This window comes from Anarrhichthys ocellatus, unplaced genomic scaffold (genome assembly GCF_004355925.1).
Source record: "Anarrhichthys ocellatus isolate YVR2014 unplaced genomic scaffold, GSC_Weel_1.0 scaffold18, whole genome shotgun sequence".
Classification (NCBI taxonomy): domain Eukaryota; kingdom Metazoa; phylum Chordata; class Actinopteri; order Perciformes; family Anarhichadidae; genus Anarrhichthys; species Anarrhichthys ocellatus.
Window position 1 is genome coordinate 4,487,128 of NW_022280048.1, and position 18,166 is coordinate 4,505,293.

At 40.7% G+C, this 18,166-nt stretch overlaps 1 protein-coding gene across 2 annotated transcripts in view; it reads left to right on the top strand.

Annotated features, from left to right (window-relative positions):
- Nucleotides 1-18,166, top strand: part of gabra3 (gamma-aminobutyric acid type A receptor subunit alpha3) — a 78,547-nt gene that overhangs the window by 44,242 nt on the left and 16,139 nt on the right. For both annotated transcript variants that reach the window (XM_031856899.1, XM_031856900.1), the window contains exons 4-5: nucleotides 2,312-2,379; nucleotides 13,789-14,009. In XM_031856899.1, the coding sequence (XP_031712759.1) occupies nucleotides 2,312-2,379; nucleotides 13,789-14,009 (289 nt within the window). The remainder of the gene's footprint in view (nucleotides 1-2,311; nucleotides 2,380-13,788; nucleotides 14,010-18,166) is intronic.

Here is an 18,166-nt window from a genome sequence, read left to right on the forward strand (position 1 = left end):
GTTTCCTATTGGTTGAAATCTTACACTTCATTCATAGGCTATTCATCATCACTTTAAAAGATGAGCATATGCTCAGCCATGCGCTTTGTCGTGTGTTCACTTGAATGTATGCAGTTGCATGCACTATATGATGAATTTCACAACATTTCTATGAAGGCTTATATATTGTATAGCTATTTGATTTATTTATTAAGCAGCAAGATTGGCCACATTTAAATGATTTCTTCTTTAGGGTTCTTTTATTCATCAGAAACATGAATTATCATCTTATGTCTATATTTTATAGAATATCAGTGTTGCCTTGTGTTTTTTATTAAACGTATTGTGTCTTCAGATACAAACAAACCGAGAGACTGTCTACAATGGTAGCAGTACTCAACACTATGGAACATTAAAGTGTAAATCTATCTATCTATTCCCTAGAATAGCTAAACAGCATGGAAACTGTCATTTTGTGTCGCAGATAGATCTTCTTTCATCTCATTTTGTCAGAATATATTGCAACGTTACAATTGAAAGACCTCCGGTTTAGATTTAGGTCTTCGATAATCCAACCATCTACCTGCAAACAGACACACCAGTTGGGTTTCCTCTTCAGTATGGCCAGAACACTCGGTCAAAGTCAACAGCTTCAGCGTGTACATGAACAAGGCTACCAATCTTCCTCCTCCTGTTGCATCCTTGTGAGGAACAGTCACGTGGGACCGTCTCAGAGACAACGGACCGGATCGAGAGTGGAGAAAACCAATTTCATTTAATTTTCAGCGCCATCCATTAGCTCTGCCCGACGCTCTGGTGCTTTGTTGTAAACAGAAAGAGGGCAACTCATTCTGTTTCCCCCCCGCCATGCAAACTGCTGACTGGGTGTTGTGATAATCATGCATTTGCGGGAGCTATTTGTGTCACAGGAATGATTAATGTGGAAGTGGATCCCTTTCTCTCGAGGGGGCCCTTTGCCAGAGGATTGGAGACTTCACCTGTGGGTGGTCAAGTTAGATCTGGGACACAGTTAGAGCCGAGGATCCATTCACTTTTGGAGAAAGGCCTCATCACTCTCTAGCTGTTGCACCACTGGGAGCAGCTATTTGTCTCACCAATGGCCCAAAAGCCCGCTCCACACATTTAGCCCAGAGGAGCTGATTCAGCCCACACTGAAGAGGGCACATTTTAGATCTGTCACGACTATCATATCACGTCCCTACTTAATGCTGCGTTCAAATCATTTGTGAAGTATTTGGAAACAATTATTTCACAGCTGACGATTAATAAAGTCCTGGCTAATTTACCACATAATGATCAGTTGGGACATCTCGCAGTATCGAGAGTGATTCATTAATCATTGTTGTGACGGAACAAAAGCAGCAATGGAGCTTGTAATGCGACGCAACATGCAACGATACATGTGATTATGATTAAAGATCTACAGTGGACCTCTGGGAACATACATGAAGGACAAATCCTGTAACCGTCATGCCAGATTCAGACTACAATAGACTACAACATGCCTAATGTGATTATAATGTGTATATAATTGTGTAATAGCAGTAAAGTCTGCCCATTATTTATAAAAAAAAATAAAATGCACACAGAGCTGCATCCTTAACGCTGACTGCTGCATATTATTCCTGGGCCAGTAGTCCCTTAGGGACTGTTAAATGATTTTGGGGCAGGCTAACTAAATTCATTTTGGGTCAAAAGGGATGTCTTTTCTCCAAAGACACAGACTGGGGCCAGGCCCAGAGCAGATTTTATGCTGTGGTGGACAAAACTAGTTTTAGCCAAACAAAACGGTAGTTTTACTCAACTAAAAGACTTTCAAAAGCATCTGTGAAGTTGCTCACGGCAACATTTTGCCCCTAAATTGAGATTGAAGAAACCCTCCTGGGCCAAATACTTGAGAGTACTATTACCAATGCTGTCTAGCAATGCATTTTTGGGAAATGTCTTATACTATTTGTCCCGCATTATGTTCTGAAACCTGCAATCTGTGGCACAGCGAAGTTGACACGATTTTGACAAAATGATGCCCAAAGACAGCAAGAATCCAGATAAGCCGTCCAACAGGAGCACGAATTCATCACAGGTCCTACATAAATCTAGTTTCTTCCCTCAGTTCAAAGCGTTCCTCTAACCCTTGATTACAGTCGAATTTCTGTGTGAAGCGGCTTAGTTAAATGCCAACCGGCAAACGTCACCGTCGTGTACACAAACAATCAGCTTAACAAAGACGGAGCTGCTGCAAAGCTTTTTGTACACAGATTTCACTGTAATGTTGTCTTTTTTTTTTGGTCCTTGTTGTCTCTTTCCTCAGAGAGTGTGACAGAAGTGGGGACAAACATCTATGTGACGAGTTTTGGGCCGGTGTCGGATACAGACATGGTGAGCATGTTTCATGTTTCTACTTCTTCCTGACTCCTAAATCATCCTCATGAGTCATCACGTCTATGCAGGTCATCGGTGTTCTTCGACTACTTTACTGTGACAGAAGTACTTGCAGAGCATTTGTCAGTTTGGATTGTGCAGAGTGTGGACCTTCTCTGCAGAATAATAGAATTTAATTTTGGCTAGCTTCTCTCATGTTTTTTGCCGTTTCTAGCTTTACGAAAGAGAAAAAGTAAGTCATGCATGCAACACTTCTGACTACCTCCGGAAAAAAAACATCTTGTTTAACAGGGACAGTTCAGCCCAATATCAAAAATACGTATATTTCTCCTGTTGCCTGTCGTGCTATTTAACAATCTAGATTGTTTTGCCATGAGTTGCCCAGTTTTGGAGGTATCAGTCGTAGAGATGTCCGCCTTCTCTCAAATATAATGGGAATTTATGGCACCAAAAAGTTACTTAAGACGGCTGTTCCTTAAAGTACAGACAAGCACTGACCTCATATGGCAATATTGTTTAGGGTAATACTTTTAGCCCAACAGTGCTGGGTAGTACAACCACATTGAAAAGTCATTTCTCATGTGATTTGCAGGTATAAGCCATTAGGCCTTATATTGTTAATTTCACTACTCAGCTATAAAAGACAGAATCGACTGCGGTGCAGTTTTAACCGGCAGGAAAAGATGACATTTATATAATGACATTGTATTACAACAACCAATGTTGTCTGTAGTCGAAGCACTCTCTTGTTAAACGGCATGATTGTGGATAAATTCCATTTCGGGGCCGCCAATGACCTCCTTTAAACAGCAGATGCCGGAGACGGTTCATGCTTTGTCTTGGGACCTTATGCAGCATTTGACATATTTGATCATGCAGCTCTAATTGACCGCCCTGAGCACCGGGTTGATTCTCTGGCTCAGCACTGAGCTGGCTCGACAGCCTGTGTGACGTAGCAAGATTAATGGTTTTGGAAAACTTTGAGTTGGAGATTTGTGTGGTCTCACCAGGTGGCTATTGTCACAAATCTCTACACATAAGCTTCTCTGGAAAATGATTTGTTTGTTGCGTGACACTGAGTCCATTTCATGATTTATTGCTCATTACACGATAACTTAAGGGCTACAATTATTTAGTGAAATGCCCTTCATTTCTGATGACTTCTTCTGGATGGATTACCGTATTTGGTGCAAATTGTATTTGTTGAACTTGGAAGGGCTCGACACTAAACCTTAAGCTTTTGGTTGCCAAAATAAAAAATATGGTTGCCATGCCATTTGTCCCCTTATGTTTTGAGTAATTCAGATACGATGCTGTTGTACTTTACCTTAATAATGAATATGTGACATGAAGGAATAAACGTTTTATTACAGTAACAGAACAAAACTCCACAGTCAAACAACTTCATTTTGCTTCGCCATCGTCTCTAAAACCTGGTTCCGGTTCTGAATGCGACGGCAATATTTTAAATTTCACAAATAAAACAAACATTAAAAACGTATTTATTTTGTGTTTCACATTTTGCCGTTTGCTGCCCCTATTTCTTTTCTTTTTAAGATCATTTTTGGCGGTATGTTTGCCTTTATTGGGCAGATTTCCAGATGCAGAGACCATTTTCAACATTTTGTCAATATCAAATTATGGCTGTATTATTGTGATCAATGGGCTTGTATAATTACCCTGCTATTAACACACACACACACACACACATACAAAGAAGGTATAGCTTACATATTTCAGTGATAGTTAAATACTTAATTACATCTACATTTGCATATTAACTACACTGAGTGATTGATTTAGAAGCCCACAAACATGTTTTCAATCAGCGCAGCTCTGGGTGACATGTGAATAGAAAATATGATGTGGCTCCTACTTCTCTGTTGATGTACTGTATACGTAGCTCATCTGCACTGGACATTAGAACCAGGGACACTTACAAAGAAGGATGATGAGGTTTAAATTTAGCACAAAACTAATTTTGCAGACTCTGGCAGACACTTGTCTTAAACTACTTTTTAATACAACAACCATCTAACACTGGTGTGATCTATTTTCCCCTCAGAGGCATATCTTGTAAAATTGCAGTTTCTTTTTTTAGAAGCATTCATATTTAGTCATTAACATAGTTTGTTTATCTTGAGGAAAATACTTGGATGTATCCGTCAGCGGTGCATGTTTGGATTACTGAACGGGCCTGCCGGGTCCAGCGAACCTCTGTATGAAGTGACACGTCAACAGTTGTTGTTGGACTTCAAACGGCTACAACGAAACTCAAAATGACTAAAAACAGATGCAGAATTCACAAAGAGTTGCAAAACAACTACAAAACAAACACAACGTTCATCAGGAAAAGACACAGAATAACCTTTTACATGTCTAGGGGCCCGTTGTCTCATGATCGGTCCATGGCAGTCAGGCTATTTGGAGTTACAAAATAGCAGATATTTATTGATATTATTTTAGATTAGAATATTAAATGGTTGTTCTTTTGACAGTCATTTGGCGCACTGAGTAAACAATTACTAATATAATGTATTATTGCCAAGAACCCAGGCTTTATACTTTAGTCTTTACACATTACTAATTGTACAAATGCTCCCCCTTGTTTAAAACTGTGCCACAGTCTATTCAAAAGACACCTTTTCTGCCATTTTTAAGATGCTGACAATATTGTGTTAGACTTGCTTTGTGTTAGCTTTTTTTTTCCCTTATTACAATAGACAGTGCTTTATCATTTTCAGCAGATATCACCTTTGGGGTCTCTCAGGTCTCAATTCTAGACCCAATTTTTTATCCTCTCCTCATTCTCCACTTGGCAACATCATGAATCAACGGCACAGAGGACAGTCAGTGGCACACATGATGGCTGCACAGGACATGGCAACCCACTTGCGGTAATGTTTTGTTAGTGAGGTCACATCAGGTGTTTTCTGTCTGCTGTCAAAAGGCAAAAATACCTGTCGTCCATACACACTTATGCTTTTGTAATGCAATCAATCTACAGATGTGGAAACGAAGCATCGACGTATCAAATTTCTTAAATTTCTGCATTGCATTCGGCAGTTTTAGATGATGTCAGGATTTCACTGATCATTAACCAGGCAAGGCTGTGGCCCCAGGCTACGCTGCGTAATCTGTCTCCGTCTGCACATGAACACTGCATAAAGACTTCCAGCATTGCCTTTCAAGATTTTCCACACTCCAGCCTCGAAAAAAATGTCAGGCTGATCAGCCCTCAGGAAGCATCACAATACAGAACAGACGACTTAGTATCATCTTGTACAAACGCGCTGCAAGTCTGTAAATATACATCGCAATGTGGATTACATACAGTATGTTTACATCTGTGATGTATGTAGTGTATAAAGCAATAGCTTTTCTTTCATATTTTCTGTTTACATTGTACATTTAGATTTACATTGTACATTTAGACAGATACTTTAACATGTCATTCTGTGAATGAGTCTACATTTTGTTGCAGAGCCCCTGAACGGGGTTGCATGATATCCTCAGGAATAAAGCGCTGGTCACAGATCAGCTCTCGGAGCTCTGAGGCCCTCTAAGCAGGGGAAGGAATCAGAGGACAAGACCGGCGATTATACAGTACAGTGAGCAAATGTGGATAGTTGGCAGCACTAAATAAGTCGGCCTTGACTGTGGACTTCAATAATGAGTGGTCTGATTTGCTGAAATGTGCGCCCATTTCCAAGAGGCAGGGCACCCTCTGGGAGTGAGTGGGTGGCTCGGTTTGTCTTTTGAGTTGGGAGAATAACTGCTGCATCAGCAAGCGGAGAGCTGCACCAGGTTTACAGATCAGGTAAATGTATAATGTACTGAGGGGGCGCGTTGTTTTCGGGATTTTTAAAAGAGTATATTTGGGCTTTGAAAACAAAGAGTTCTGGTATTCTGAGCCAACGAAGGCAAATCTACAGTAGGTCAGGGTCGTGCGATCGTGTTTTCTGGTTTTGAGAATGAGTCGGATCTGTTGTTTTGAGTGTGGAGCAGGACAGCCCCGGAGTATTGAGCATTGCAGTACACGGTTCTGGGAAACAAAAGCATGGGCCAGTTTTTCTAGGTCACCTAAACGAGAGGAGATGACTAATCCTGGAGGTATTTCAGAGGTGGAGAGAAGCTTTTTAAGATCTAGCCTTGATGTGTTCCCCAAAGGAAAGCATTCTGTATTGGAGACAATTCGCCAGATTGAACAGATGAATTTTGGGCAGCTATCTAGTCATTAAAATAAAGTGAGGGAAATCAGTTGTATGCTGCCAAGGACATGCAAAGTATCTGTTTGTCTACTTTGTGTTATCATTATGTTACTGCATTAGTGGTTTCTCACCAGATTCCTTGAATGAGTCATTTGATAAACCTTGTTAACTGTTTAAAAAGCTTTAAATTGAAAGTGGCTCTTCAATATAAATTAATATACCACTCCATAAATGCCACCATTGCTTTTCATGCAATACAAGTGAACCCAGACTCACCCCTGCTGCTTGAATATCTGTTAAATACAGACTCCAAAGGTTAAACACATCAGCTTCTATTTCAATGTGGAAATGAAAGTGAATAACAGGTTATCCGTGTCAATTTTTGGCATTAACCTTGAAGCTGTTAAAAGACATAAAGGAATGTATTCATGGCTAGTGTTTTAGATTGAATGGACCAACATTTAAGGATTAGAGGCTGGAGAGCAGCCTATTGCTTAGTGTGAGGGGGAGGCTAGAGGAAGCAATGGGACACTGAGACAGCACTGGATTGTGCATTTAATACCAAATCACCTCAATCAGGGAACACTACTGCACCTTCTGTAAATGCTCTTGTTACTTACTAGTCTTTGAAAATAGTTTGGTTGACCCACCACATTCACTGCAGGCGACCTTGAACACAACATCTGTTAGAATAATGTTTGAGTACTTTGTTCACTTCATAGAATGGATTATTGATAAGTATTGATAAGCTAGGTACTTAGCTCAAAGTACTGCTCTGCCTAACGTCAGCATGCTAGCATTACAGGTCTTTGCTGATCACCTGGGGGGGGTGGGGGAGAATAATGGCAATCCATAAAATAGCTGTTGAGAGACTGAACTCAAAACCACAAAAGTCAACCAGCTGGTGGCGCTCGAGGAAAAGTCAAGGGATCAGCACAATCAGTATGATACATACTGGGGACCATGAACGTGTGCAAAATGTTGTGCAATACATTTCGTAGATGTACAGATATTTCACTGGATTTGTGAAAATTCTGACCTGCTACAGTGGTGTTAAATGAGGAGTCAGGGGATCACCAATGTTACACAAGAATCCATAGCAATCCATCCATCCATTGCTGATCTTTCAGTCTGGACCACTGTGATGGACTGACCGACTGTCAATGCCATCTCTGGGATCACGCCGCTAGCATGTCAACAATGTGAAGCGTGAACCCCTGGAGAAACTTATAAAACTAAGATGCTGCTAGACAGAGCACGCTCTATACCCTAGGCCTCTCATACTTTATGTCGTGAACATCCAGTCGTCCAATTACCCATCTCCGTTACATCAAGTGTCCCAGAAATGTCTGCTTCTCGCTCACCCTGCGGGCCACTCGTTCAGCTTTTCACTTGGACCCCAATACGCAGCATCTGCCTTCCGCTAACTGCATAATCGGAGTGAAACTCGAGTATTAGGCCGATAACAGGGAGCGTTGTTCAGAGTCGCGTCCGATTTCTGCAGTGTGTCACACCAAGACCCAGAATGTGGGTTACAATCTTGACGCTGATCTCTGGTAAGTAGGTGGATGCGTTTCTCTAGCTCAAGCCCCCCCCCCCTTTCTTACTTACTCTTGCTAATCTTTCTTCTGTCTTCTTCTCTGTCAGTCCCTCCCCCGCACGAGTCTCATCTCATTCATGCAGTGTCACGGCACATTTACCCGTTTCATGTCGGGATGTGACGGGTCTGCTCTGATGAAATGGGAAGCGATTGAGGCTGTCACAGGTACTGAGCTGAAGTGTACTTTGACAAAGATGTCAGTGATGGCGAGATCGCACTATGGTTTCACAATCTCTCGAAACTCAAACTTCAAAACGCCTGGGCCGTTCAAGGTCTTTTGAACAGAGCAGATGGAGCTTTGTGTTACTAACATTTGTAAGTGAACTCCTGTATTCTGCATCAATCATGTTGACCTTGTTCAAAGAGTTGCTAGCCCAATTAAGCCCCTTTTCACGCAAATGTCTAAACACCTTTCAGCCAAAAAATAGGGCTTCATTTTTTTTCACTCATAATTCATGTCTCGTTACCTAGCGTCACAATATGATTCAGGGCGAGAACAACTTGAAAGCAGAGCAAGCATGGTTTGTTAACCACCTTAAATTGAATGTGAAAATGGGAGCCACAAGAAACGAAAGACTTCATAACCCTGCAATGATATTACAAACAAATGGCAGGAAGTGATTTATTTTGGATTAAGAGCAACCCATTGTATTTGCCCTAGTTTCTGAGCGTCGAGAAGATTACCCAATTGCAATCATATTGGTGACGACAACCACGTTGGAGAAAAAATGGTGTAGAATGGGACATTCTTCACCGTCGGCAGCCTTGTGTGGTGAAACGTGCCGTTTGACTGATGGGACACGTGTAGATCAAGAAAATCTAGTGGAAAAACAGGTTTCTCTCCTCAAGACATAATCTGCGATTATTTTTATTCACCATATCAATTATTACTTCTCAGTTATTTTAATCATTGTTTCATCTGACTTCATGACACTGCGATCTCGTTTCAATAAAACTTTTCAGCGTCAAAAGATAAGCCCACATTATCAGCCCCAAAGCTAACACGGTGACACATGATGGGTTCAAGCACAATATCGAGTGTAGTTCACTTACAATTTGGCAGTACTCACGGCCCAACACACAACCTCTGTAGCTGTGCGCGTAAAACAGAAAGTCTGGAGTCTTTGTAAGCCCATTATCCACCCCGATCACCTAGCTACGACGTCACTGCGGTACAAGAGCGTAGCACTTCGTGGACGTTGCCAGTGAATAAAATAAACACTGCACTTATATTTACAAAGATTATGAGGTGATGGGTTTTCGTATTGTTCTACATGTTGACCAAAGTTTCTTTTCGGTCTTACTTCCTTGTTAAATGGGAGCCCTGAGAGCAGCTGGAAATAACCATCATTTAATAATGTGTCTCAGATTTAAAAAATACATCACGCTGCTGTTTTGAAACAGCTTTGTTTCACTGCATCACATCCTTCTTGTGTTTACCACTTTCTGATTCCGGGCTGATTATATTCGAGGCCCGAAATGTTAGTTTGGCACAATGAGAGTGCTAAAGCATGTTTATGCCTCAGAGCTGCAGAAGCTGATGAACACTGAAGATAATTAGAGTTGGTATGGGATTCACAGCTCATTGAGAAGTCTCACACAGGTTACACTCCCAGCAGGGGAAAGGTGAACGGCACACAATAAGCGAAGCGAGAGAGAATAATTGACAAGCCGAGAGCCAGAAGGACCAGTAATTAGACGAGACATTAATCAAGTCTTTGACTGAGAAGTTGAGATGAGCCACGCCGCATGGATACACTGCCTCCAGGAAGCCATCTGCATCATCACCACACCAGCTAATCAGAGTGCTCTCTCCGGTCTGCTGTTGACTGTCGGAAACAAGCCATTGTAACATATATCACATGCAACATTTATGCACAATGAATTGGGGCACCACGTCAAACTTGTCAAAGCAAGTCAGCTGATGCAGACAAACAAAACATGTACATCGAGTAGGAACATCGGACGATAGGTGCAGAAATAATCGGAAATTTCAATTTCCGGGACTCAGCAACATGTCCTGGTCCCCGTCTTCAGGATATGACATTAATTGTGTTTTTGTAATATATTCGGATAAGGAAAGAGATGTAGCATTTAAAATGGTGGATATGTTGTTCTATTAACCAGATAATTCAATGAAAGGCAAAATAAAAAGCGTGCACATTCGCTGTAAAACCACAAGAGATCAAGTGAGCGAAACAAGCACCAGACTATATGCTCAGATCTATTGAGTAAAACCAAATTAAAACTAAGACATAATGACGTTTTTGAAATGGGATCTAATATGTAAATGTTTGGAATTTAATGAACCTATTAATTGAAGATAAAAGGCTGCATTAATATTCTATCAGATATTAGACACAACCTTCCTGCCATCAGAGAACCAGACACTGTCGTTTTTTTTAACGTCTAGACTCATTTAGCCCAGTCTAGTGTACATCCTACCTTAACTGCCACCTTATCAGCCACTGCTATCATTTTCCTCATTTCCTCTCATTCTCTCACTCTCTCCACCGCTCCTCTTAACGCTCTCATGTGAGCAAAGGAGACATGTTTTGCGTGTGCGTGACAAGCTTGTTCTTTCCCTCATTTCCTAATACCTATTTTTATCCGCTTGCGCGTTCTTTTCAGCACCGTTGTGACAATTCTGCAGTATTTACCGAGTGTTCAGTAATTGACCTTGAATTGAAAACATCAGAGACCCATTTAGTTATGGCATATAGCACAATGGCGGTGATTTCTACATCATTATGAATCATGCGAATAAACAGGGGGATAGTTTCTCCTGATTCATTTACATTTATTGACACTGCAAGAGGCAGACAAATCTTTCCCTTTTTAACACAAAAAGTAAAAATATTTGGCTCTCTAGTTGCTAAACTAGTTGCTACGGTTGTCTGTCTGCCATTTGTTGCTGGGCAGGACGTGTACACGGGGTTAATCAGAGCTTCGTAGCTGAAAACAGCTGCCGGCTGTGTCTGGAAATGATGCTGATAAGAGAGAAACCAAAACGGCAAAACTCTAGGCCAGATCCATAAAACAATGAGCTGAAAGACGCCGAAACGCTCCGCAGAACTGTGATGAACTGCAGAGTCGGCGTTAATTCTCTGTGGGTTTGTCACGACAAGTGACCCTTTTCAAAATGCTGGAAGGCATTTGATCCATTGTTAGTATAAATAAAATAAACGTACCACCTTTAGGTCCCACTTCTAATCCATCCTGGGGCGGTTGTTCTTTCTCTTCCCACATATCCTTTGAGTCGCTTTGCTTCCTAGTACAGGCGGGATGCCAGAATATATAGGATATACAGTATATATTTATATTTACACACACAGGCAAAAAAAGGAATCTGTATTTTATGTGGGCGATTTCTATATTCATGAATCTATTTGTAACAGGTGCCATAAATGCCATTTCGACTACAGTTGCTCGCTACAGTAAATCCATTCATGATCTTTGTTGCTATAAAAAAAAAAAAGAGATTTGAAAACTACTGTTGGATAGAGGCTCCGCTCTGTCTCCTCTGTCAAGGAGAAATCAATCAATCACTCAGTCGCTGGAGGAACACCAGCTGGCATTTGAACCGGTTGTGCCATTTGGCCGAGTGTGGAGATTGACTACGCTCTTCCTCATTCCTGTCTTTCAATCTTCAAATGAATTCACTGTGTTTACAGGAGGTTCCCGTCCAAAGGAAACAAACAAATGATGGCTTCGCACAGCCGAGCCAAGCCCACTGCTGTCTGTTTATTCATCACGGGATGTTTTACACTGATTGGGAAGAGGTTTGGCATTGTTGTTGGATCTCATACAGAAAAAGGCCAGAATAGTTAAGTGCATACAAGAGTTTAACTGTGGTAATGGAGATTTAAATGGTTAGAGGGTCTTTCTGTGCCAGGATAGAGCAAACTTTCTTGTAGAGTTGCCAGAAAGTTGTGGTCGAAGACACACAGGACAAAGAGCAATAAATCACCATATAGTGAGCGCCCTAGTGCCATGTGCGTTTCCATCAGTCTTTCTTGTGACCCGGAGAGTCCTTTGTTGTCTGAAATGGGCATTTAATTCATGACCAAAACTCAATGTGGAGTAATTGGTGTGAAAGAAGATAGATTACTGTTAAATAATTCATTTCACCCATACTTAAAGGAACAGTGTGTCGGATTTAGGAGGATTTATTGGCAGAAATTGAATATAATATTCATAACTAGCCCAAAGTAGCCTAAAATGCGTGTTGCACCCGTCACAGAGTCCATAGCTCTTTTCATCTATTTAGTGTTGTAATATTTGTTTAATTTAAATTTAGTTGAGTTTTGTCCTTTCTGGTTAATTCTAGTAAAGTGTGATGTCATTCCACTAGTTTGTATAACTTGACATGTTAATGCACATTATTTTGTAATCGAGCATCATCATATAGCACAAGTATATATTATTATTACTTGAGTAAAATGTATTTAAAGTCTTTACTTTTTCCTGAATATAATATTATAAACCTCTTTCCATGAGTGTTTTTTTATTAGATGTGTGGAGATTCTAGACACCTTAGACATTGCTGAACAGAAAATAATCAAATGAGGGGGACGTAACTCAACCTGAGAGGAGAAGGGGGGGGTATAGTGGTTGAGAAACATGCGTTTGTCTCACTCTTGCTTTTATCTGACTGTGAAGCTTTCTGGGGGCTTTATTAAGAGCACTGTCGTGTGGACAGATGCAGCGTAATTGTTCTATGGTGCTGTATGCCGGCCGCCAGGAGGCCAATCACATCAATTAGGAGACGTCCACCCAGCACTGTTTAGAGGGGCCCTGTTGATGGGTTGAGTGGAAGCTGTTACACACTGAGGATGATGGCTTCCTGTTGTTAAAGCCACTGAGCAATGACTTTATCAGTTTTCCTTTCAGGGAGGAGAAGCCGGCGACGGCTCACTGGTGAGCGGTGCACTATACGCGAGCAAAGCCCCCTTTTCATCGTGCGAGCAAAAGAGAGAGAAACACATACGGCGTGACTTTATTGATCACCAGCAATGTGTGCTGTTGCGTGAGATACAGCTTATTTCCATCTCACTCTGTTAAGACAGCTGCGTTCAGTCTGCACAGCCGCTGTACGCAGCTGATGAGGGAAGTCTGTTGCTAGGACACTGAGTCCCGTTGAATGAACGATGTGAAATAAATTCCTTTCGAGGGGCTACTTCCTGCAGTCACTTATTGCTCGTGTGTTGGTGACAACACAGAAAGACTTTGTTGCATATTAATAAGACATGAAACAGATGTATAACAAGGTTTTCTAGATGAGGCTAATTTGTGTCTCAGTCCTGAAAAGGTAAACACTGCATTGTTAACACGCACCATATATTCTACAATAACTGGTGAAACATGTATTTCTGTGTGTGCACATGTATCCTGTTGGATAGAGGATACATGTGCTTGCCAGTTTGTGCCGTTTGTTGTTTACAGATGGTAAAGCATGACACGCACACGTGTCTTATTAACAACAATGATTGACTAAAGCACTTTCACATACAGCTGTGACGTGATGATTCCACAAAAACATATTTTGCGTTATTTGTTCAATCAAACTGATCTTTTGCACTCTCCTCCCCTCAGGAGTACACCATCGATGTCTTCTTCCGTCAGAGTTGGAGGGACGAGAGGCTGAAGTTTGACGGGCCCATGCAGGTTTTACCCCTCAACAACCTCTTGGCCAGTAAGATCTGGACTCCTGATACATTTTTCCACAACGGAAAGAAATCGGTGGCCCACAACATGACGACTCCGAACAAGCTGCTACGGCTAGTCGACAACGGCACGCTTCTCTACACGATGAGGTGAGCCACTTTTGACAAGTTAACTTTAAGGAGACGAAGAGTCTACAGCCATGCCAGCAGTAATGCTTTGAGCAGCTTATTGACGAAGCACTGGTATCGGTACTCTGTATTGGCTGATACCCAAAGCCCAGGTGTTGCAATCAGGGCTGAAGAAGACGGGTTGGTGCATCCCTAACAGATAATGGATGGATGGATGGAAAAACGAATAAGCTAAATGATTCAAATCAGCAAAGTCATTTGTAATTTCAACCTCTAGTGGGAATGAAATTAGTTTTGCAGTTTAGTGGTCATGAACCAAAGTATTGGACACATCAACATGTTTACCTGCTGGTGGTGGGGATTTTATTAATGAACCGTTTAACTGCTTTAATTAACCAATTAATGTTATCAGATTAAAGAAATATTCAAATGAAAAAAGCCGAGTAAAACTGGAGGAGCAGCTTGTCATTTAGAGGAGAATACTGGTCCGCCTTAGAGCTAATTTATCCTCTGGGGACAGCAGACAGTATTTGTGGGGTTCCGGTGTAGCCTGGGGGGTATCCGGATATCTGGACCAAGACTTCCTTCACGACAAAAGGTCACCGTTCACAGTCCAATTAGCAACTTAAGCCGAATGGAGTTTGAGCTGAGAGACAGGATTATTTCACAAGTAGCCAAGTGGCAAGGTTAATAAAAAAAGCAAAGATGAGTTCCAAGAACTGTTTACCCGAAACGTGGTTGGTCAATACTACTCAGACTCCAAAACTACAATCACAAACCAGAACACTTGCAGAATCTTGTCCCTTCGCCTACAGATTCTGCATTCACATGCAGATATCGGTTAATGGAGTTTATCCAGAGTGGGACATGAATACCTGTAGCAAACTTTAATGGCAATTCATCTAATAGATGTTAACACATTTCACTTAAAACCACATGTGAAATCCAGGGAGCTGTTTGCTGCAGCTAGCTGGATCATGTCTGATCATTCCGTCTGACTCGGTATCAGATAACTGACTTGCAGACAGTCTTGGCCACATATGTTTTTTTTCGATACAGACAACTCAGTGAATAATCACTTGATCAAAGAGTGCCATTGTGCATACGCCGTGCCTAAAACACACTGTAAGTAGTGCCGGCTACCAAGACACTGACAGTAACACTCACGACTGGATGAATAATTCCTTGGTTATCAAGCCATCTAATCATCGACTCTGTCAATCAGCCTTCTCATCAGAATCTTGAAACACTCATTTTCACTTAAATACTTTTTTGATGCTCAGCCACAAGGTCAGTATCGATTTTCAAGGGTGAAAATTAAATAATGAAAAGAAATCATTGTGTAGTCCCAAAAGAATAGATGTATGATGTGTTGGCAGTTCTGCCAAGGCCAAGCATTACAAGGACTGTTGTGTTTACAGAACCAAGTATATGTTTGTTGAGATGAAGTGTGATAAACCACTGTGAGACCAAAGCAACATATTTTGGACCCAGCTTAGTAGCCATCGCACCTACATTTCTATTCAATTCCAAGCCCCCATTCAAAACGTCAGTTCTGGAGTGGCTCTCTTTTGTGTTGCATTTGCAGTGGGATTTATTCAGACCCTGTGGTTTATTTGGGGTATTAAAAGCTACAAATTATAAAAGAAAATGTACCTTTTCCATTTCAACTGACACCTTGAAAAATATAAGAAATCCTGAGGCTAATATGAAATGTTTTTTTTCTAATAAGTACTTGAAAGAATTTTGCAAGTGTTCAATTCATGGACTACCTTGCCATCATAATGGAGCATTGGCTGATTATTTGAAGGAGTTTTAGTCAAAATTTGACTACTGGGTAACACTCCAAAGGAGTGACTGATAACTCAAATGTGCCTGAGCACCCGTCACGGGCATTAGGTTTTAGAATATAAATCCATCTATTTTTATAGGAAGTTTAGTCAGAAGCGCATCAGCATGGCTCCTTGTGTTGATTTACACTCCGCCCAAGACAACCGCTTAAATCCATTTAATCAGCACGTCTGCAGTATCTGAACTGACAAATTCTGTGAGGGCCTCTGCTCTACAGGGTTGCGTCATTATTCTTGCATTGAAGGAGCTGGTATTGTCTGCCAGTGCTGCTGCGGTCTTGATTTTGTGTGAGAGCATTTATCACTCACTCTCCTTTCACCTCAAACTGGTTACTAAAGCAATTATGTTCCCCTTATAGAGAATATCAATTTATGAAATGCGTAAAATGTACTCATCAAAAGGCAGTGGTGTATATTTTTGGTTTAAGCTTTTTTTTGCCAGAATTTGTCTATTGTTAAATCCCCAAATTGGACTAAACAGATCATGAACCACCAGAAACAAATATAAATGTAAATCAGTTGCTGCAACTCTGCCTTAAAGCAGAGACTTAATATAAAGTTGTTGTATTTAGAACATACGTTCTGTAGAAAACTAAATACACGGTTTGTACTTCATATTCTACCGTCAATCTTGCTTTGTAATCATGTTAGTTGCGCGGCTCTGGTGATGGCAATCGTGACTGAAATAGCAAAACAACTCTTGGATGGATGCCATTCATGTCCCCCTGAGGAATAATTGTAGTAATTTACTGATCCCATTACATTTCATCAAGCGTCCCCATTTGGTCGGAATTTTTTTATGACCAAATGCCTATAAAACTTAATTCCCATCAGTCTCAGTTGTACTGTGTGTTTAGAGCTAATTAGCTAATGTTAGCATGCTAACATGCTAAACTAAGATGGTGAAGATGGATAACATTATACCTGGTAAACATGGCCATTATGAGCATGTTAGCACGCTGCTGTGAGCATCTAACTCAAAGCACTGACGTGCCTAAATGAAGCCTCACAAGCCGCTAGCATGGCTGTAGACCTGGTCGTGTTCCCTTTATACTTCATAGGAGGTTTTATAATTGCACAAAGACAGTCTGCTTTGTTGTATTTGATCAAAGTAATTTCATTTTGTTATTCATTTGTTTTATTTAGTTTGTCTCGGTTTACATAAAAAACATCAGTACAGCCGAGAGGAATGAGAGGAATTTCATCATTTAGTTGCTGGTTTAAGTGCTGTATGATATGCAGCGGTGCGTTTGCTCCAGTTTGATTTATGTTATATTGTGTCAATTTGGGTAGTTACTGAGCCACTTATCAGTAATGAGGTAGCACCACAGAGCAGCCAAGAGGGTGTAAAAAGGGTCACAGGGTTGTTGCGTGTGCAACACAAGGAGCTAATTGGAAACAGTAAGTTTGTCTGAAGAAGTGGTCTGTGAAGTTACTAGCTTTAATATTTGGGCTGCAATAAACTTGAGGCAATACACTGTTTACAATGGTGAGTATACATTACTTCTTTCATCCTGTTCTTCATAGAGTGTACAAGTTTACAAGTCACATACAGTATACAATAACTTATACAAGCATGGAACTGTAGAAGTGATCAGCTACATTCACTATGACTTACATGTTTTACAAATTATAATTACACATGTAAAAACTACATTTACTTGCTCATCCCGGTTGCTCATATAACCCAGTTTTTAATTGATGCATGCACTGTAAACGGTGTAATCAAGTTATAAAACCCCAGTGTGTGGTCCATTTATGAGTGCCACGAGTCCACTGCAGGACGGCTCTGTGGGTTGCTGTTTGGTTTGAACTCAGCAAATGTAATCCCCATGTTGATTAAACATGTACGAGTGAGATAATATGAACCGTTTCTCTACTTACCTCCCAGAGTGCGTTGTGTGGCTCGGCCATTGGACAAAATGAAATAAACTCTGGAGCTCTCTGGAGATTTCTTTTTCTTTGTTGCCAGTCAGCTGAGCTCTCATTACCACTGGTGTCTACAGGAGGGAGGAGAGAGCGATGTCTGTTCCTCCTCCAACTGTTACAACACACCAAATGTATATATTTATTATACATTATCTATATTATATTCATATTCAATGCTATATTGATGTACTATACTATATATACTATATTACTACACGCCATCTTATATTATATTTCATATCCCATACAATATTAAACTGTATTATGATACTATATGTCAATGTGTTACTGTATTAATACACACAAACACAAATTATCATTACATAATCATATATAAAGTATTCTGGTGTAGGCTGTTGAACTAGATGGTATCATATATACAGACTACATTACATTATC